At 44.1% G+C, this 22,333-nt stretch overlaps 1 protein-coding gene across 1 annotated transcript; it reads left to right on the top strand.

Annotated features, from left to right (window-relative positions):
* Positions 1–11,608: 11,608 nt before the first annotated feature.
* On the top strand, positions 11,609–14,623 carry beta'COP (coatomer subunit beta'). The gene has a single exon (XM_037427740.2). It carries the CDS (start codon positions 11,729–11,731, stop codon positions 14,510–14,512), a length of 2,784 nt encoding a protein of 927 aa, XP_037283637.2. The 5' UTR covers positions 11,609–11,728; the 3' UTR covers positions 14,513–14,623.
* The last annotated feature ends 7,710 nt before the right edge of the window (positions 14,624–22,333 follow it).

Genomic DNA, 22,333 nt, shown 5'->3' with positions numbered 1-22,333 from the left:
GTTGTTTTGCATGTTTTGAGCTTGTATTTATAATTATATGGCAGCAGTTAAAATCCCTGTAGCACTTATTTTATTGTAGGGCTTTTTCGGGGGTCAGTCACCAGGTATTTATTAGTTTGTGCGTGTGTGTGTTTAATATTTTTGGTTTTTTGTTGTTTTTTCTTTTGTCACCCCGCGGGGGAGGTGCACGCACATTGAACACGCAAATTTTCGTAAGAGAGCTTAGACTTTCTTTTTTTCGTCGGGCAGGGCCCGAGTTTTGTAATTATCGAGTTAGATATGTCTTAGAGACAATTGGTGTCGGAAAGACATGGTTAAAAATACTGTAAAGTGTTCAGGATGTGGAGTGGCTTTGAAAGTGGACCCAAGTGTAGAAGCGAAAGGAGAACAGGCTGACACGAAGTGTAGGCAATGTGAGGTCGAGGAAAAAATGGAGAAAATGATGGTTGCCCAAAGTGACCTGCTGATGAGAAACACCGAGCTCGAGATTGCGTTGGCGACAGAGCAAGAGAAAACCAGGGCTATGGGAAAAAGGCTGAAGTCTGCCGAGGAAGCACTAGCCAAAGGGAACAGAGGAGCGGCCTACGGAGAGAACAGTAGGGAACCAGCAACCAGAACGGTGGAGAAGAAAGAGCAAGCAGGTTCGGAAAAAAAAACAGGTTCAGCGGGTTCGATTGTCGCAATGCCCAGCTTACCCGAAGTAGTGGTGGGGCTGGGAGGGGACAAAGCAGCCGGCGTCACAGGTGCAGGACGCTCCAGCTGAAAAGTCACAGCATGTGATAATCGCCGGGGACTAGAATTTACATCGATGCACAGAAGCCATAAAAGAGAGGGTAAGAGGAGACAAGAGGGTTGCAGTAGGGGCGTTCCCAGGACGCAAGCTGGAAACAGTCATGAGGCAAGCGAGCGCAAAACTCAAAACTACAGCTGATAGACGAAACCTCGTGATAATTTCAGGCGGTTTAAACGATGTCTTAAATGAAGATACAGCAGGAATAGCAACCACACTGGCGAAAGATGTCGATGACATGCGCGCCACTTCTCCTCAGGTACAGGTAGTGATATGCACGATACCGGTGCGTGATGGCAACCAGCAAAGAGCGGTTGTCAACGCAAACCAAGAGATATGGCGGATGAGTCGAGAGAAAGTCTTTGAGGTGGTGGAAATGAACAGAGAGGTGCATAAATGGGGTGGTTTTAAACGAGACAGAATTCACTTCGATGGGCGGCTGGGTCATGAGGTGGGTTGGCGACTTGCAGGACGCGCAGTACCTTTGGGGGGGGGGGGGGCAAGCGGGCCCTTCGGGGTGCAGGATAGCTAGTAACGAGGAAAACAACCAGGGAGACTCTTTGACAGGTGGTATGGAAAGATACGATTCCAAAGTGGCACCAGTATCTAAGATAGGTAGAGCCCGGGGCAGAAATAAACGTAGCCACGAGCACCGAGCCATTTCAGACATAAGGTATATTAACATGCATGGCGGTAGGAACAGGCTGAAGTGGGAAGAGATAGAAGAACAGCTAAGGGAGGAGAGGCCGATGGTATACGGTTTTGTAGAAACACATCTCAGGGACATGGAACAATTAACCTCCTAACAATGCAGACTACGCGTGGGAATATTGTAATAGAAGAGAAGGCAGCAGAAAGGGGGGTGGTATTGGGGCATTCATTCATAAAAGTACAGACTGCAAAGGGCAAGCAGGAGTGCAAGGAACATTTATGGCTGAAAGGGAAAGTGGCAGGGCAAATGACACTCCTTGATTTCGTGTACTTGTGGACGGGAGCAAAGGCCAGAGAGGAAAACCAGGCAATCAGAGTGTATATCAAATGACATTCAAGAGTTAGGAGGAGAGTGCGAGATAATCATACTGAGAGATATGAATGCGCACATAGAAAATTTAGATGGGTACACCGACCCGACAGGCAAAATGATCATGGATATGTGTGAAAGGCTTGATTTGATCATTTGCAACAGTACCGAGAAGTGTGAAGGGCAAATAACAGGGGTGGTAGGAAGGCTGCAGTCGACGATAGATTACGCACTGATGTCACATAGAATGTATGATAAGCTCAGGAGAATGCACATAGATGAAGGTGGCTCCAGAAGTCTGGGTAGTGATCACAAACGTATCAAGCTAAGTTTTGGAAGAGCAGTGAAAGTGGGAAGGGGACAAGATGAGCAACTACAAGAAAATTTTTATTCAGAAAGGCAAATTGAAATAGCCACTAAACAAATTGAGAATGTAATCACTGAGGATAATAAAGCACTGTGGACATACACGAATCTAGTTCGACTGCAGCTAGAGCTTGCTAAGGCACGTGACAAGTCAATCAATCAAAAAATCTCTTATTTTCACCATTTCATGCAAAGGTGAAAAAGGGAAAACTGGAGAAAAAGCCGATAGTTCTTCGGCTTGACAAAGCTCCGGTCCCCCAGGCAGACAGTGGTGAAGTTTGTTTCAAAACAATAGAAGAAAGCATGTTACAAAGTATAAAGCATTAAAGCAATAATAACATTTCAACTAAATATAAAATAAACATTGCGATGAAGGAAGAGAAATGTATAAATTAAAAACAACTATACAGTAACCACAAAGTACAACCGAGAAACACTTCTTTTATAACATAGAAAATTACTATAACAGCAGCATGCTATCAACAACCGCTGGGATTTTTTTTTCTAATCCTATGTTAATGAACCGTTCCTATGTTAAGTCACCCCGGAAAAGAAGACACAAACCGAAAAGTTGGTGGGATGAGGAAGTTAAGAGAGCCATAGCAAAACGTCAGGAAGTCTTTAGGGAACACAGACACGCTAAGAAGCGGGGTGAAGCGACAGATGATGTTGAAAGAAAATGGGAAATCTAAGCTGTAGAAGGGATGCATCCATCCCTTCTGATCAATGAAAAGATTAGAATAAAGGGAGCTCAGTGGCTGGCAGAAGAACATAAAAAAGATAGAAAGGCAGCTGCGAAATTTTGGAACCATCTAAACTCCCTAAGAACTGAGACGAGCCTAGAGCAGAGATTTATAACTACAACTGAAGGTGCTAGGCTAGAAGGGGACGAAGCTATTGAATAAATAAGAACAAGCGTGACAGAAAAATTTCAACAAATAAGTGCTTTATGCACCACAATAGACAAGGATGAATCAAGTGGCCCAATGGCTCCATTTTCACAACGAGAGTGGGAAAGGGCTAAGAAGAGGGTTCCAAGTAGTACATCAACAGGCCCAGATGGCATTCAAATTATGCTGATTTATTTATTTATTTATTTATTTAGAGATACCGCAGGCCCTACTCGGGCCCATGCAGGAATGGGATACAAACAATACATTCAAGCAATAACTAGTAAGACACTGGAGTACAGGGCATAAATGAAAGAATACATAACTATCAAGTACAGAAAAGTCAAATATATTTTCTCGCTGTTCAACAGAACTGCGCACAACTAAGAATATTTTCAACATTTGTAGCCGGATGAATTGCACTCAAATGACACTATTTTCAGCATACATCACTTATATGGTGAAATTAATCTTTTCTATCTGTTGAGTGAATGAAGCCGTCGAGGCAGCATTCACTACTTCCGCAGGTAATGCGTTCCAATGAAAAATTGCGCGAGGAAAGAGAGCGAACTTGTGGGCCTTAATGTGGCTGGGTGGCTGCCTAAACGTTTTGTTGTGATTTGTCCTAGCTGAAAGTTTAGAAGGCTGCAGAAGGTATCATTCCCGTGGTAATTTAAAGTCCCCGTGATCAAGTTGGTAGACGAATTTTAATCTGGATATTATCTTGCGTTGTTCTAGTATTTGTAGGCTTGCCCTATTACGTAGATTAGTTACACTATGTTGTCGGGAGTAAGCGGAATATATAAAGCGCAGAGCTAAATTTTGGACCCTTTTTATTTTCTTAATCAAATATTGTTGCCAAGGGCTCCAAATAATGTCGGCATACTCCAATTTTGGTCGCACGAGTGCTGATAAAGACATTGGGTCCGAAGTTTAAACACACTTTGAGAGAGGCAGTGAGCAGAACAATAATCGATTGTGAAGTCCCTGGTGGATGGAAACTTAGCAGGATGAACATGATCTATAAAGGAAAGGGGGACAAAGCTGACATAAACAACTACCGTCCTATAACAGTGACATCAGTGGTCTTCAGGCTGGCGATGCAGATTATAAAGGAAAGACTGCAGGCATGAATAGAAGATGAGGGGGTGCTGGGGGAACTGCAGAATGGGTTTCGGAAACACAGGAGGTTGGAAGACAATCTGTTCTCACTGACGCAGTGCATCGAAATAGCGGAAAAGGAACACAGGCCCCTGTGGCTAGCATTTTTGGATATCAACGGAGCGTATGATAGCGTGGTTCAAGAGGAACTGTGGGGAATACTGGACGCACTAGGCGTGGAAGATGTAGTCACTAATCTTTTAAAGGATATCTATAAAGGTAACAAGGTAGCTATAAAGTGGGAAAAACAGGTATCCAAGCCTGCAGAGGTAAAACGGGGGCTTAGGCAGGGGTGTTCTCTGTCACCCTAATTGTTATTCGTGATGTACCTACAAGGATTAGAGGCCAAATTAGAGGGAAGTGGACTGGGCTTCAACCTCTCTTTCGTCAAACAAGGAAAACTCATTGAACAGGCACTACCAGCATTGACGTACGCAGATGATATAGTGCTAATGGCCGACAACAAAAAAGATTTGCAGAGATTGGTGGACATCTGCGGTAATGAGGGAGATAGGTTAGATTTCAGATTCAGTAAGAAAAAATCAGCAGTCATGATTTTTAATGACAATGAAGGTATAGTGATCTTAGAATACAGGAGGTCACGCTAGAGATAACAGATAAATGCAAATATATGGGCGTATGGATAAGCAATGGGGCCGAGTACCTAAGGGAACACGAAACATACGTGACAACTAAAGGTAACAGGAATGCAGCGGTAATGAAAAACAGGGCACTGTGGAATTACAATAGGTATGATGTTGTGAGAGGAATATGGAAAATGCTCATGGTTCCTGGTCTGACGTTCGGAAATGCGGTCTTGTGCATGAAATCAGAAGTTCAAGCAAGATTACAAATTAAGCAACGTGGAATAGGGAGGCTTGCTTTAGGAGCTCACGGGAATACACCAAATCAGGGAGTACAAGGTGATATGGGATGGACATCATTTGAGGGCAGGGAAGCTATATCAGCAAGATAAAATTTGAGAAGCGATTGAGAGAAATGGGGGAGGAGCGTTGGGCTAGGAACGTATTCAGCTACTTGTACATGAAGAATGTCGATAGAAAATGGAGGAAGCGAACCAGAAAATTGACGGGTAAATACTTAGAAAACAGCAGGGGGCCAAGCCATAAAAAATTATCGGTTAAGAAGAAGATGAAGGAAGCTGAGACCGATATGTGGAGAATTGGCATGATTAAGAAGTCCGCACTAGAGATTTATCGAACTGTTAAGCAGGAAATTGCCAAGGAAAGGGTCTATGATAATACTCGGGGTAGTTCTCTACTGTTTGAGGCCAGGACGGGAGTATTGTGAACCAAGACATATCGGGCCAAATACGAAAGGGTAGACACGGTATGCAGTGCGTGTGGAGAGGAAGAAGAAACTGCCGAACACTTGATAATGTTCTGTAAAGGGCTTCACCCTATAGTTCATGATGATGGCGCAGAGTTTTTCAAAGCACTGGTGTTTAGGGACAGGGAGAGCAAAGTAGACTTTAAGTGGTTAGAATTAACTAAAAAGAGGTTATCTGATTGGTGGCTAAAGTCAAGGCACGAGTGAAAATTAAACCCTTCACTTCAAAGTACGAATCCTCAACCTCACTACTTAAAGGAAAAAAAAAAACGAATCGAGTTTTTGGAGCATTAAGTATTACAGCTTGGTGGCGCTAGCCATTGCTTAATGTAAAGGATACAGCCATACCTATTCATTTATCCATCCTTCATCACGGCGGCGGGCGGTACTACCAGCCAACGTTTTTCTACCAGCTAAGCGTTTTTCATCTGTGGCCCATAGGGGCGCGTCCGCCGAGAATTGTTTGAGACCTGCAACTGTGCATTAATGTTTCGGGGGCTATGCAAAGTGTTGCGTTGTTGCACCGTCCGCCACAAGTGACGCTAGCGACTAAGAATATTTTAAAATAAAGGAGAAAATGGGTGTGGCAGTTGTTTTTCTTCTCATGCGGCAGGCATTTTTCTAGAGGAGGCGTTGCCATGGAATGGATGAATGGATGGGTAGATGGATTGATAAGGCTGTACACTTTAGATTGGGTGGCGGCCAGCGTCACTTAGCCGTAATACTTAGTGAAACAAAAATTAAATTTGTCATTTTTTTTCTTTAATTAGTGACGTTGAGGTCTGGTACTTTGGAAGTCGAGGCTGGTACTTTGGAAGTTGAGGACTGGTAGCATGAATGGTTTACGCGACAATGCGCTACCTCACGTCGAGAAAAAATGGTAAAATAAACAAACGTAACAGTTATATTTTGTAGCTTATTTCGTATTGAAATAAAAAAAACAAATAAACATTACTCACAATGAGCGTCTGGGGAAGCGTATACTTGTGTGCAGACAACTATTCCGGTGAGATTTGATCTATCTGAGCCGTGATCTGAGCCATGGCTGTCATCTAGAATATCCGTGGTACTGAGTGATTCGCTCAGCCGGCATCTTGTTTAAACAGCAAAGTAGCCTTCTTTCCTCCATGCCTGCTGCTGCCTGCTTCGTATGTGTCATGGAGGAAGTAAAAATCCATGGTACTTGTCTACGATGCGGTCTTCTCGGAGCTGTCTATTTAGCCGTCTACGGTAAGTATTAGAACACACCATGGAGCATAGAGTTACAGTGTACTAGAAGAAGGACAGTGAAGCGGGCGGCAGCTTCCGCGTGACTCTGGCGGCGTCGCCAGCAGCGGCGGCGCTGCGATCGACCAATCTTGAAGAGGAGCACGCGAAACGTGGCATCCTCTGCGACGCTCGCGTGTGCTTGACGCGCGCTGTAGCTGTGCTTCAGATGTTTGCGCGTAAGCACTTCGCTTATTTAGTCTGTATTATCTGCTAAGGACCATAAACTACAAGACAGATTGGGTTTCCCACAGATGCAAACGCATTTTGGGAAAGTACTGGCGGCTTGAATAGAGCCACGCTCTCGAAAACACGGACACTTTTCATCGCAGTTGAGCCCCATTAGAACATTTTTGAACCGTTTTAACAATCAGGATCGAGTTTGTTTAGCCCACAGAATTTGAAAGCGCAGAAGAATCTCTGATGGAGAGCGAGTAGATTCGGATCTTGGGTAATCGTAATAGGGATGCCGTGTGAGAGGAGCATAAACGTAGCTAGTCGCCACAACTATGAAACGCGCTCATTCTCTTGCAACCCCTGTCAACAGCATAGTATGCAAGGCCTGAAAAAAATTTTTTTAAATGATCTCGAAAATTAACGTCACGCAGAATCAGCTGTACTCGTTGCTGAAACAGCTATAATAAAACATTCGTGCACGAATTTGAACAGCCATATACGCCCACAGCAACAATTTATTTTGAAAAGGACACTGAAATTTACCAATAGAAATTGTGCCCCAAACGCAAGTCAAGCAAGCTGAAAAAGAGGACTAGCACACCACTGATGCAGAAAGCCAAGTGGGAACTTCCTTAAACTGGCAGAGCAGCCGATTGTATTTATAGTGACCGTGCACGCTGCGGCGAGCAGCTAAACGAGCTACAGCATTTCACAAAATGGACACAAGGTCATGGTCTCTGTAATCTGTGATTTAATAGTGACAATACATCACAGAATTTGAGAACCCACACGAGGCAGTAGGGCGCAGGGCATTGATATATGAAATTGTTTTTCACACTAATGCAATGAGAACATTACCCTGTAATGGGTAGAAAAATAACTGAACTACTATACAAAAGGGAAGCCGCTTGCTTTGATTCAGCAAATTCTCACAGCTGGCAAGGTAAATCTCAGAAAATAAATAACAGCAGACGAGGCAGTCAAAAGCATAATGCATGTTAAGAGAGTTGCCATGCACCTAGTTTAGCCTGGTTAGTTTGAGGTGCTTGGCTGAATTACGTTTCCTCAGCAGATTTGACTTATTCTCGCTTTTCACAAAAAAGTGCAGTCACATAGTAACGTAAAACCCAACAATGCGTGCTGTTAGGCTCTTGGCGTGAATTTCGCAGCCAACCTGCAATGGGGAAGCAGTTTGTAAACACATCTTCAAGACGCGAGATGAACTTCAGTAGTTCAAGTGAGGGGTAATGCAGGCCACCCAGGTCGATGTGCTTGATGAATATTGCTGCAGGCATGCGACGCACATCTTGTGCTGAAAGCAGAAGGCAGTCAGTACAAGCAGGGCAACTGCTTGGTAAGACGCACCTCTTGGCAACGTAGCCGGCAATGTGACATATCAGCCTCGAGTCGCTTCTTCTGACATTGTATAGATGTTCTGCAGAATTTCCTGTCGACTCGTTGGCAGGAGCTTGCTTGTTCAACTACAAATTCACTGTGTCCATCAGTTTCTTCTTGCCTGTCAATTCATTGTCTTCAATGCTGAGCAGGGAGCTGATTGTATCTGCAGTTGAATTTCCACCTGTTACGCTACGGGCAAGGTTATAAAACGACAGGCAGTTCACTGTGAGGAGAAACTGCTGCAGGGTCGGGTGTGTATTGCAGCCTGAAGACATCCTTACAATTCCAAAAAAGTTCTCAACTTTGTCTTGGCTGAGTCGAGATGTCATCAGGTACGTGTATACCACTTTCTTGTGTAGGTAGTCGAGGAGCTCAAGAGTGCTGGTAAGGGTTACTCTTAGCCCTTCTGCTGTGGATTGGCTGAGGAACTGCTTTTTGTCTGTGTGGTCCTCCCACTTGTTTAGGAACTCAAGCATTTCCTTTATGACTCCTACTTTAGGAGAGTTTGGCTGGACGGCTTCTGCAGTATATCTGCCAGTCATAACAGCGATCAGAGCTTTCATCCTTTTAAAAAACTTTCCGTGGCATCGATGTTCCCAAAGCGTCTCTGCAGCTGTGTACGATAAATGAAAAAGGCCCGAAGTGGACCGTCTTCAAATATCTGAAAGCATAACTTGCCCTCATTTTCTCGAAATTATTGGGCATTAAGTGAACAGCAGTAATACTTGGCATCGCTTTCAGGGTGACAGAATCACTGTCAAGTTTGAACGCTTCTTTAACAAATTGCAGTGAAACTTGTCCCTCAGGTGTGTCAAATGTGGTGTTCAAAAGTCGGTTGCGCACATTCTTTACAAGGTGCGAGAAAACAGAGAAAAAGTGAATAAAGCGGTTGCTGTCAACAGGATGCACAGCCTTGCAGACAACTTCCTTTGAAGAAGCATGTATATTGAATTTTCTCCACATCGCCCTGTTCCATGATGCCGCATCACAGGTCAGGAAGTCTACAACCAAACCTGCTTTCTCCGCCAGCACTGTCGCCTCGAGCACAATCTTAGCTAAAAGGTCGCCTTTGACATTTTCGTGGCTTGCAACTGTTCCAAGCACCTGTGTCCAGCTATCCACAAGTGGCACGAACATTACGACAAGCCCGTGATTGCATAGGAGTGAGTGTTGTTCTTTAGGAGTGTACTGCGCCAAATCCACAAAGCCTTCAACTTTGCCATCTGCACTTACTGACAGGTTTTCTGATAACTTCATCTCATCTACGACAATACCTCCCTGTCGATGGAAGCTGTCAAATTCAGCCACTTTTTTTTTTCAGCGCGCTCAACATCTTTTCATTAAAACCATAGACAGTTCTGTATTGAGCCGTGTATTTTTGGATGGTTGTCTCACTTGGCAGAGCAAGAATGTTTTGCTTTCTCATATATTGGTACAACTTCGGGCTTTTTATCTTGAGCAGAATACACTCCAGCATCCATTCTTTATCATACTGCATCCCGCAAGGGCTCTTCCTTTTTGCTGATTCGAAGCACTGTCTGACGGCAAGTTGTTTTGGTGACAGCAAGCTTATCTTTGCTGCTAATACTTCTTCAGCAGTCGCAGCAGATTCATCCTTCAACCTACGAACATCTTTTGCTAGATTCCCCAGCCTCAACATGAGCCTCTTGTTCCTGCGGGCGCACACCTTCAGCTTTTTCACAGTACTACTGCAGGCCCTTGATGTCTTGTGTCGTTTCCTGATCCGCGACTGCCCTGTGATGAGGGCCTTTCTCAAGTACTTACAGCTGAAGCAGGGCGTTCCGTCTTTCTTGGTGCTTCCAAGGCACTTGACACTAAAAACTGCTCCCGACTTCAACTCAAGCTGGCGTTGCAAATTCACCGTATTGTTGGCTGTCAAAGAATCACCTTGTGTTCCCGCACCCTTGCACAAATGCAGTAGAGATGCTTGGTCCAATACCGCTTCTGCGTCCAGCATCGTAAAAACAGCAGCCTCTGCTACGGATTTCCCTTGAACAAAAGTTCTCGAGTGGATACCACCGTCGGCGTTCACAGTAAAAAACACGGCCTTTTCTACTTTCACTTCACCCGTGGAAGCATTCACTGAACAAGACGTAAAGCACGCACCGTCAACCTCCCGAAGTTCGTGAAATGTCCAGTACCTGTTGGGGAGTTTCACATCCCTCAAAGCTGCAATCGTTGCAAGGGCGTCGTCGTTCGCCGTGGGCTCGTTGAGGACATCAGATACGCTTGAAGGAGACCTGTTCCGCACAGCTGGCTCGTCCGTAGTTGACAGCCGTCGCCTTTTTCGTGGCACAGCATCCTCTTCGGATCTATTCCTTACGTTTCTCTCTGGAGGCAAGCGCTTGCTCAAGTGCGGGGCAACGTTAGGCAGGATGGTGGGAACAGCGTCGGGTGTTAGCGTTGGCGTCCCGCGAGGAATCCGTACCTCCGTGCCGTTGATGATGTGCACATAGTCCCTAACGATGAAACGCTGCTCAAAATGTAGCTCACACACTGCAGAGTCCGGTGTTAGTCTCTTGTCGCCTCTGTGCAAATAACGTTCCCAAACGCTTCTTTGCTCTGGGTCTGCGGGCGCTTTAAACAACGAAAGCTCCGCCGTTTGTTTCATTCGAGAGTACCCTGTGCTGCATCCAGGAGCGAAGCAATGGTTCAAGCGTCGTTTTTTAGAAGCCATTCGAACGTTATAGCATGAGAGAAAAGCGGGAGAATCACTTCCAAACAAACGCGTTCCAGCCAAGGAACCGGCAACACGAAGCAGCCGCCCTCAAGATTGGACGACTACAGCGCCGCCGCTTCGTTCGCCAGCGGCGGCGTCAACCGGTCCTATGGGTCACTCTCTCCGCTCGCTTCACTGCCCTCTCTAGTACACTGTAATAAAGTTTCATATAATAATACCTTGTATAAAACTCTATGCCATGAAGGAAGAAAAAATTTCTCCATGGGAACACACCCTATATTTACTATTTGTAAAGCATTGACAAAAACAACTTTAGGTTTGTTTTTGATATTAACGCAATTATTAAAATTATTAAAAATAAAAATAAATCAAAACAAAATAACTATTACACGTGTTTGCGTTATAAAACCGAAAAAAAAAATGTTTGAAGTTGCGCATTTTATTATATAGCAGCGTCATCTATGTGCCTGAACACAAAGTGAGGTGTTTGGGAAGTCTAGGCCACATCAGGCATCCGCCGAAGCAGCTTTCGGTGCCACGTAACACCGAAGGGAGTAGACGTACGGTTTTTGACGTTTCTATGTTGTTTGTCTAAAGCCGCGTCCAAGATGCCTCTCAAGTTAGACGTCAAGAGAAAGCTTTTGGCTAGGTCTGATCGCGTAAAATGCGTCGACCTGCACCCAACCGAGCCATGGATGCTAGCGAGCCTCTACAACGGTAATGTTCATGTTTGGAACTGCGAAAGCCAGCAGCTTGTCAAAACTTTTGAAGTTTGTGACCTACCAGTTAGAGCTGCGAAGTTTGTTCCTCGAAAAAACTGGGCCATCACTGGCTCTGATGATATGCAAGTGCGAGTGTTCAACTACAATACTTTGGAACGGGTGCACATGTTCGAGGCTCATTCCGACTACATCCGTTCCATCGTCGTCCACCCAACCCAGCCCTTCATTCTAACGTCTAGTGACGATATGCTAATTAAGCTTTGGAACTGGGAGAAACAATGGGCGTGCACTCAGGTGTTCGAAGGTCACACCCATTACGTCATGCAAATTGTCATCAACCCGAAGGATAACAACACTTTTGCAAGCGCATCTTTGGACCGAACAGTCAAAGTGTGGCAGCTCGGCTCCGTGACGCCCAATTTCACCCTCGAAGGGCACGAAAAAGGGGTGAACTGCGTGGACTACTACCACGGAGGTGACAAACCGTACCTCATCTCGGGGGCCGACGACCGCCTTGTCAAGATCTGGGACTACCAGAATAAGACATGTGTGCAAACTCTCGAGGGTCATGCACAGAATATCACCGCTGTGTGCTTTCACCCTGAACTTCCCATCATTATGTCCGGCTCTGAAGATGGAACAGTGCGCATTTGGCATGCCAACACCTACCGGCTTGAGAGCACACTCAACTACGGCTTGGAGCGTGTGTGGACCATCTGCTCTCTTCAAGGCTCGAACAATATGTCACTGGGTTATGACGAAGGAAGCATCATCATCAAGCTGGGACGGGAAGAGCCTGCCATGTCCATGGACAATTCGGGCAAGATAATTTGGGCTAAGCACTCAGAGATTCAGCAGGCTAACCTGAAAGCCATGGCAGACACAGAGATCAAGGATGGAGAAAGACTACCCTTACAGGTCAAGGACATGGGTAGCTGTGAGATTTACCCGCAGACCATCTCACACAACCCGAATGGCCGCTTTGTTGTTGTGTGCGGTGATGGCGAATACATAATCTATACAGCTATGGCACTGCGCAACAAAAGTTTTGGATCTGCCCAAGAGTTTGTCTGGGCACTAGACTCTTCTGAATATGCTGTGAGAGAGAATGGATCCACTGTAAAAATTTTCAAGAACTTCAAGGAACGCAAAGCCTTCAAGCCAGAGTTTGGTGCAGAGGGCATTTTCGGTGGCTTTATGTTGGGTGTCAAATCAGTAAGTGGACTTGCATTCTATGACTGGGAGTCATTAGAACTTGTTCGTCGCATTGACATTCAACCAAAGCATGTGTACTGGTCTGAGAACGGTGAGCTTGTAAGTATTGCCACTGAAGATTCCTTCTATGTTTTAAAGTATGACCAGGACGCTGTTACCAAGGCCCATGAAGCAAAAGAAGGAGTAACAGAAGATGGTATTGAAGAAGCCTTTGATGTTCTTGGTGAAGTACAAGAATCTGTGAAGACAGGTCTGTGGGTAGGCGACTGCTTCATCTACACAAACAGTGTGAACCGGCTCAACTATTATGTAGGTGGTGAGATAGTTACTATAGCCCACCTGGACCGCACAATGTATGTGCTTGGTTATATAGCAAAAGAAAGTCGCCTTTTCTTAGGTGACAAGGAGCTCAATGTGGTTTCCTACTCTTTGCTGTTGTCTGTCCTGGAGTACCAAACAGCAGTCATGCGTAGAGATTTCGAAACTGCTGACAAGGTCCTTCCCACAATTCCAAAGGAACAAAGGACTCGGGTAGCTCATTTTTTGGAGAAACAAGGCTTCAAGGCACAGGCACTGGCTGTTTCCACTGACCCTGAGCACAGGTTTGAGTTGTGCTTGCAGCTAGGCGATACTAAGACTGCTCACCAGCTAGCAGTAGAAGCTCAAAGTGAGCAAAAATGGAAACAGCTTGCTGAACTGGCCCTTGCACATGGTGACTTTGCTCTTGCCCAAGAATGTTTGCACAATGCCATGGATTTTGCTGGCCTGCTTCTCTTGGCTACATCTGCAAGCAACGCAGACATGATTTCAAAGCTAGCGACCAGTGCCGAGGCTGTTGGCAAGAACAATGTTGCATTCCTTGCAAAGTTCTTATTGGGCGATGCAGAAAAAGCATTTGAGGTTCTCTTGGCCACAAAACGGTATCCAGAAGCTGCCTTTTTTGCAAAATGCTATGTTCCTAGCCAAACATCACGTGCTGTGAAACTGTGGAAAGAAGAGCTTGCTAAAGTCAGTGAGAAATCTGCTCAGGCTCTGGCAGATCCTGAGGACTACGAAAACCTTTTCCCAGGGCTTCAGGATTCCATAAAGGCTGAAGAGTTTTTGAAGCAGCAGCATCTTTCTGGCAGAAAGCCTGCTACTGAATTTCCAAATATAGTGCCCCATCAAGACCGGAATCCCATAGAAGAGATGAAAGCAGCTCAAGTGGCTGGTACATTTGTGTACACTGTGCCTGCTGCTGGAGAAGCTAGTCCAGTGCAACCTGTCATGTGCCCTGGAAAGCCGCCACTGGGAAGTGCTGCTGCCAATGTAGATGTGGACGAGCAGGGCGGCCACAATGAAGAATATGTGGACTTATACCAACTGGAAAAAGAGCTGGAGCGTGATATTGAGAACTTGGCACTTGATGAAAATGTAGATTATAAACTGCAGGAAGACCTCCTCAGCGATGACTGAGCACCGCCATACACACTTCTCTGCTACTGTCCTGTGTTTGTATTAACCTTTTGGCATGGTCATGTAAATTTACTCTTCAAGTGTTATTTCAATAAATGTACTGATAATGGATATGCATTCTTAATGGAAAGGTGTATGTATTTTGCAGGCAAGGAGCTTGCTAAATGCTTGCACTATTCCACACCATGGAATGGTTGACACTGCATATTTTAATGGTGTATCTTCTGAAACTGTGTTGGTAAATATTACAACTTATTTGCCTCATTAGCGGCTGTTGTGCATGTATTGAACATTTCTGTATTCTGATGCCATGTTGCAGGTACTCTCTCTCCCTTCCCCCTTTACTAACATGTCACAGGCCTATTGCTCATGCTAATTTTGACCGCAAAACAAAGAAATGTAAACCACTGAAACCGAGCTCAAGGATCCATGCAGTAACTATGCATTACCTTCTTTCCTCGATTATGTCAGTTATGAACACCTTTAGTGCAAGGGTGCTTCGTTGGGCTACATGGTTTATATATGTAATGGCACAGATGGGGCAGGTAAAAGCATAGACAAGGTGTTGCTTGTACTTTCTTTCACCTGTGCTATTGCTTGCACTGTCTGTTGTAACCATACATCTGTTTGCTACTTATTCTGCAATCCTAAAAATAGTTCCCAGAAGGTACCAGTTTTGGGCTTGAATTGTTTTTTTTCTTCCAAGTTGCATTTTGTCTGACCGAGTGGTTCAATGTTTGTTTTCTTTTGTGCTATAATATATCAGTACTAAGTTGTCAATGAGCTAAGAACTTTAGAAACTCAAGAGAATGTACAATAGACGGCGCAAACCATTAAAGAATAGGTGAAAGAAAAGAGCGTCGCTAACTAGCCCAAGTTAGGAGAGAATGTAAGAATCTTCGCTCTGCTAATATTTTCAGTACCCTCTTTTGAAGGACATTTGAAAAGCCTTCGCATTGAGGCTGTATGTATATTCATACAAATGTTCATATTTATCAGCAGTATTCAGCTATGCACTTAATCTACCTACCTGTATGTACAGGCAATGTCATTTTTGTGTCGTCTTTTGAAGGGGCAATGGTGAAAAGCTAAAGTTAATAGTGGGCTAAAAGCTTCCATTACTTTGAGACTAACTGTACGCTGTTGCTACTCGCAGTCCTAGCCTGGTGGCCATACGTTTTGCTTCCAGACATGAAGTTCAATTTCCAGCATCTGTGGCTGCATTGTGTTTGGGGCAAAATGCTCGTCTGGTGCCAAACTTCGGGTGTGCATTCAAGGAACCAGGCCTGGTTTAAGTTTCTGGAGTCCATGCCATAGAAAGACTGGCTTTGGGGGGGAGAGGACATGACATACTGCAATTTAGTTTTATCACTACTTAGAATGTAGAATACTAGAATTTCCTACACCAAATCTAGGGTACCGCATTTATAACGTAGTACTGTTCCATAGTTTTTTTTTTGGTTTTTTTTCTCCGTGGGTTGGAAGCAAAAACAGTAGGTTATGTTACAGTAATTTAAATGTATGTGTAGTACTCATGGATTCTTTTGAGTAACTACTGGCATGGGCAGTACCAGGGGTGGGCACGGGGAGAGGGGGCTGGAGCTCTCCCAAAATTTTTGCCTGCCCCCCCCCCCCCCCCCCACCCCAAAAAACAAAGGGAAAATAGTCATAACACAGTGGCCAAGTTCCCCAGCTCCCTGCCCCGTCTGAAGGAACTCTCTTATAGTGGCCGCCTCCCATACAAAATAATCCTGGCACCACCCCCCACTACTAGTATACGAAATCGCTTGAGATAACCACTTTTGAAAGGTCTCAACTGTACCTTAGAGTTGAAATTATGTGTTCGAACTGAAGGTGGCAGAAATGAAAGAATGTGCTGTCCTTGATCCTTAACTGTCCCGTTTCAATATGCAAGAACTGCAGGAATGTTACTGTAGCTTACATGTGCCATGAAGACTAAAATGGATTACATGAGATACAAATCTAGCACAATGTGTATACAACACAGCATTTTAAAGGGAGATATTCGGCAGATATGTGCATGGTTGGAGGCAAGAGATGCGATATAAAAAAAAATATCTGTTAATCTGTAGCCTAGGGCAATGAAATTTTTTACTGTGTATATATATATATATATATATATATATAGGTATGGGATATATCACAACGGGAGCGTTGTCAACAAGGATAAATATATTTATTTCCCAACAGTTTCGGGAGGGGACCTCCCTTCATCAGGGGATGAGTTATACTGACATGAACTTCCTTGCTGCCGCGTCCCTCTCGCCTTGAAAGACGTTTGCGAGAGTGAGAGGGAACTGGAAGAAGGAAAAAAAAGAGAGAGAGAAAAGACGAAAAAAGAAAGAAAAGAAAGAAAGTAAAAAAACAGGAAGAACCACTGTCGACACTGGGAACGAATCCAACTGTCCGTCTACATCCACCTATGGTTCATATCACGTGCTGTTCAGTTCTTGGCGTGTGTCGGGCCACCCAAGATTGTCGCCGCGGTGCCGGGAGGGTCCGGGACGGCGTGCCTAAAGAAAGGGGTTTCCCCGTAATTGGTCGTTTGGTCGTTCGGCGGGCGGCGGGCGGTGTGTGTAAAGGAAAGGTTTCTCGTTAATGGGTCGGTCGGCTATTTACCTTTAATCTTCGTCCGTTTCCCTTCAACGGTCATGAAGTGGTAGGCGAACGTAAACACTTTGTACGTACAGGTAAAAAAAAAAAAAAAAAAAAAAAAAAAAAAAAAAAAAAAAGAAGAGGACAGTGTACACGTACGAGTCAGTCAGAAAAAAGCATGGTCTCCAGCTATCAATCTTTGTCACCAATTTTCTCCTGGCTTACTTCTCGGAGGCAGTTGAGTTTTCCGGGGTCCTCATTTATACCGGCTACTAATGTACGAAATTTGAAAATAAAATATGCCTCACGCTGTTCGCGCTCGCGTCTGTTTGAAAAACCGGACTGCAAAAGAGTTACGCTAATATTTTTAAAACTGTGGTTTGGCAGGCGCAGATGTCTAGATAAAGGTAGCTTCGGCAGTGAAGTGGCGTGGTACCGGTGATTATTGAACCGCAGCCGAAATGGCGTGTCTGTTTGGCCGATATATTCTTGTCCGCAGATGTTGCAATGTAGCATGTATATTACGTTACTGGAGTCACAATTAAGGCTTTCAGTTATGCAGAATTTGAAATCCGAGAAGTTCGCTTTGGATTCACGTGTTGTGAGCATCTGTGGGCATACCTTGCATCGAGATTTTCCGCAGGGATGGCACCCTGATTGAATTTTGGGGGTGTTTGTTTTTGCCCTGACAAGAATGTCCTTCAGATTTTTATCCCGGCGGTACACCACGTGAGGTGGCTTCGCGAAAATAGAAGTTAGTCGTTCGCTTTGCCTGATTATGTTGAAATGGCGGGAAAGTATGTTGTTGATTCGTGGCGCTGATGAGGAGTAAGTTAGTACAAGGTTCGTTTGGGAAGTCGTTTTAGGTACTTTGTTTGGTCCCTTAATTATATCATTCCTGTTCACGTTGCGAGCACGTAGTATGGCATCGTCAATAATGTCTTCCGGATAATTTTGTTTCAATAAGGAGTGCTTTAGGTGTTCCGCGTGTCTGTCAAATTCCCGCATATCGGTGCATATTCTTCGGTACCGGTAGGCCTGAGAATATGGAATACCCGTTTTGCAATGCTTTGGGTGGCTGCTGTTGAAATGTAGGTACATTTGACGGTCTGTAGGCTTTCTGTAAAGGTTTGTTGACAAGCGGTCATTTTCGACCGTGACAGTAACGTCCAAAAAGTTAATGCTAGTTTTGGAAATTTTGTGCGTGAATTTTATTGACGGGTGGCATTTGTTAAAATCCTCTATGAAGCGGAAAAGACTTCCCTCATCATGGTTCCATATCATAAAAATATCGTCTAAGTATCTTCTGTAGTAGAAAGGTTTCAAGGTGCGTCCCTCAAGGAATGGGATTTCAAGTGAAGCCATAAAGGTGCTCGCGAAGTTTGGGGCCATTTTCGTGCCCATTGCAGTGCCACTGACCTGAAGGAAATGCTTGCCGTTGAACTCAAAATGGTTATAATTTAGTACAAGTTCAAGAAGTGTAAACAGTACCTCGCCACTTACACTAGTTGATGAGTCAGATTTTACATATTCAGAAACCATAGCCGCTATTCCGTCATGGTGGGGTATGTTGGTGTACAGTGAGCAGACGTCCATGGTCACCAGAAAACTGTCGCCTGGGATGTCGAGACTTGAAGTTTCGCAGATGAAGTGGTTTGTGTCCTTTAGGTAATAGGGAAAATTTGGGGGGATGTTTTTTATTAAGGAATTGATGAATTCTGATATATTTTCTGTTGATGTGCTGTTACTGGAGACTATCGGACGTCCCGGATTACCTGCCTTGTGTATTTTGGGGAGTAAATAGAATCGACCGGGAACAGAGTGGGCCGGTAACATTGCTTTTAACATTTTGCCGGTAATTTTCTCGTCCCGGCGGAGATTGTTTAGGGTTACTTTTATCTCCCTTTCAAATTCGGGAGTCGGGTCCGTTGGAAGTTCTTTGTAGAATTTTGTGTCTGATAGCTGTCGTTCCCCTTCCTTTAAGTAGTCCGCCGTATTTAGAATTACTATGCAGCCTCCTTTATCAGCCGGTTTGATAGTAATTCCAGTGTTTTTTCGTAGTTCATCGAGTGCCCTTCGTTCTGACTTTGATATGTTGTTTCGAAATGGCCGATTTTTTCCATACGCTCTGATGATATCTTTTTGAACTGCTGATATATACATATCGAGGTGTTTGTCCCTCTGCTCACCCGGACACCATGATCCGTCACCACCAATCACTCTATTCTCGCTCGTACAGTCCTTGCGATCATGAAAGTATTCACGGAGGCGGAGATTACGCGCAAAGTTATCGAGGTCTTGGTACAGTTCAAATTCATTGAATTTACCGGATGATGGACAAAAGGTCAAGCCTCTCGACAAAAGTTGAAGCTGAGCGGGTGTGAGTGTTGTGTTTGACAGATTGAGTACATTTTCCTCATAAGTTTTCGGCTGCTCTTGGCTATCACGTGGCACGGGAGTGTCAGCGTCATATTCGAGAGTAAGGATGTTTTGATTAGGATTGCACTGTGGTTCTGAGTTCCCATTTTTCTCCTCAAAGTTAGGTTGAGGTACGGGTGGTCCCTGGTGTTCTTGTACGGCCTCATTCCTATTTTCCTGTTGCAGAGCAGTGGAGCTACTGCAATCCCGCTTGAATTCTCTATCTTTTACTACTGAAATTTCGCCTCTCTTCTTTAGTTCATATCTTTCCAGTTCTCTTGCCTCATGCTCTCCGAGATTAGATACCAATTTCTGCGTGGCCTCCGTGACACTGTGTTCGGCGGCCTTACGCTCACAATGGTCCGCAATGACCCGAGTCAGTTGCAAGGACGCTTCTAGTAATATTTTTTCCCACTTCCCCCTTTCTGCTTCACTTAGTGTAGACATTGAGGGGTTGCAGGCTAGGCGGAGACCCTTAGGTGCAATTTCGTGAGATAGATATTTGTTTAGTTGTTCTGCGTGTTTTTCGTATTGCACCCGCTTTTCAATGATTTTCCTAATCGATAGAAATGAGTGGGACCATGCGTGTTTAAGACTGCCCGTACCTTTTGTTTCCCCGTGTCATTTGGAAGCCGCCGCCTTGGTCTTCGCCGCATTCGTCCGCCTGGTGTTGTAAGGCCTCGCTGGTGGGAGTGGCGACGTCGTCACTGCTGGGACCCTGGATGGCTCCTTGTGTCCCTCGGCTCCCTGTTGTTGAGTGGGTTTGGCACTGGAGTTTGAAGTGCAAGCCGTTGCCGCCGATCTCTGACTCACTGGTGGGACCCGATATATATATATATATATATATATATATATATATATATATATATATATATATATATATATATATATATATATATATATATATATATATATATATATATATATACATATACACATATATACAGGTACTGATGATTTTAAATATGTAATTAGTTTTATAGTAAGTTGCACAGTTATTACTTTGTGCTGTGATAATGTGTGAAGTATAGTTTGTTTTGGACAAGCTTTTTACACCACTAAACCTTAATAGTTCTGAGCCATTAATTGCTCTGCATTAATTGTAGAATACAAATAGCTATCAAGAAAGTGTTCAAAAGACATTTTGATGGACAAGAAAAATTGTGATGTGATTAGCCCACATTAATAGCTTGCTTTTGGTTCATAGTAATTATACTGGTAATATCAAATTTTAAGAGAGATAATTGCACCTTTCCTATGTTAAAGAATATGTGGACAAAATTTTATCCTGATCTTGCTATCAGAAGTATTAATAATGAATGATAAGAAAAACACATTTTAAAGGTACAGGTCAAAGCTCATCTATGAAGCAAAGATATGTGCATCAAGGCTATGTCCAAGCTCACCTAGCCGGTACCACACGGTGCATTGTGAAATGCAACAGGGCTCAGGAAGGGAGTTCGAGGACGAGCAAGCCTCTACAATTCGGCCTTTTCGGTCATCACACCCTGCCCGTGTGCTCAGATTTAGGTGCACGTTAAAGAACCCCAGGTGGTCGAAATTTCCGGAGCCCTCCACTACGGCGTCTCTCATCATTGTCATAATCATCATTGTCATAATCATATGGTGGTTTTGGGACGTTAAACCCCACATATCATCATCGAAGCAAAGATAAGTTTTTCAGAACAATTACTGCATCATTAGAGCTCGGGAACCTATTTCGAGCATGCGGCTTTAGTGAACTCATGTGAAACACAAAGCTAAGACAGGTGACAATTTCCAGAAGACTCTAGCCAATGAGCTCTTTTTTTTAGTGTTTAATAGCAACTTTGTGCTCTCTAAAAGCGATTTTAACCTACTTCAACTTTAATGACAATATTCAGTTTTTTTGTGTGTATGTAGTAGAGAAACTAAACTTGTGAAAGCAAATGAACAAAATATACGTAATTTTGCCAAAAATATGCCTTTAACTGCTCGCATCTCCCGTTAAAGGGAACGTAATGCGAGCCATCTGTGTACACTAGCCCAAAGTACCTTCTAAGGCTAATATGGAATACTTGACTCACGAGATGCTCTGCTATGAAAAGTTTACATGTAGCAACACTGAAAAATCAATGCAAAGCTTTGCAACTGACTTCACATGAACATACAAAAATGTTGCAGATGTGTATGACAGAATGTGTGGTGCAATTCCACTTCAGCTGTTTTCAAATATTTGTCCTTTTTACAGAGATTGCAATGCTTAAAACAGTTGGCAAGGCAACATGAATAGCTGCTTGGAAATACACAAGTATGGAAGCTGTTACAAGTGTACAGGTGTCCCACTTGTATAGCTACAGGTACACAGTAGTCTGCACATAACTAGCCCAATTTACCAAGTTTTAGGACAAGGAAAGCACATGGATGTTTTTAGAAAAATAATATATGACAAGCATTTACAATCTTAACTGCCATGGGCAGCCATCTTTTGTGCAGTCACTAAAACCTACACATGACCTACAATGCAAGGATTGTTTTTATATAGGTCAATTGGCAGTTTTCTATTAAAGTCTGTTAATCATGAGATAAAGGAAAATGAACAAAGTGTACATAGGAAACTCATTGCCAGTAGAGACAGAACCCACAGCCTTCGCATTAACTGTGCGATGCTCCCCCAATATAGTTACAGCAGCAGGTGCTCCCTCGCCCACCTTATTTCGGGGTAAGCATAGCAGTGCTAGCCAGTACCAGTCTTGCACCAGACAACGTCATGTAGGCATGACCTTTTACAAGCCTTATGCTGTTGAG

Source organism: Rhipicephalus microplus, chromosome X (assembly GCF_043290135.1).
Source record: "Rhipicephalus microplus isolate Deutch F79 chromosome X, USDA_Rmic, whole genome shotgun sequence".
Lineage (NCBI taxonomy): Eukaryota > Metazoa > Arthropoda > Arachnida > Ixodida > Ixodidae > Rhipicephalus > Rhipicephalus microplus.
The sequence above is the reverse complement of the archived record's forward strand: the minus strand, read 5'-3'. Positions and strand labels throughout refer to the sequence as shown.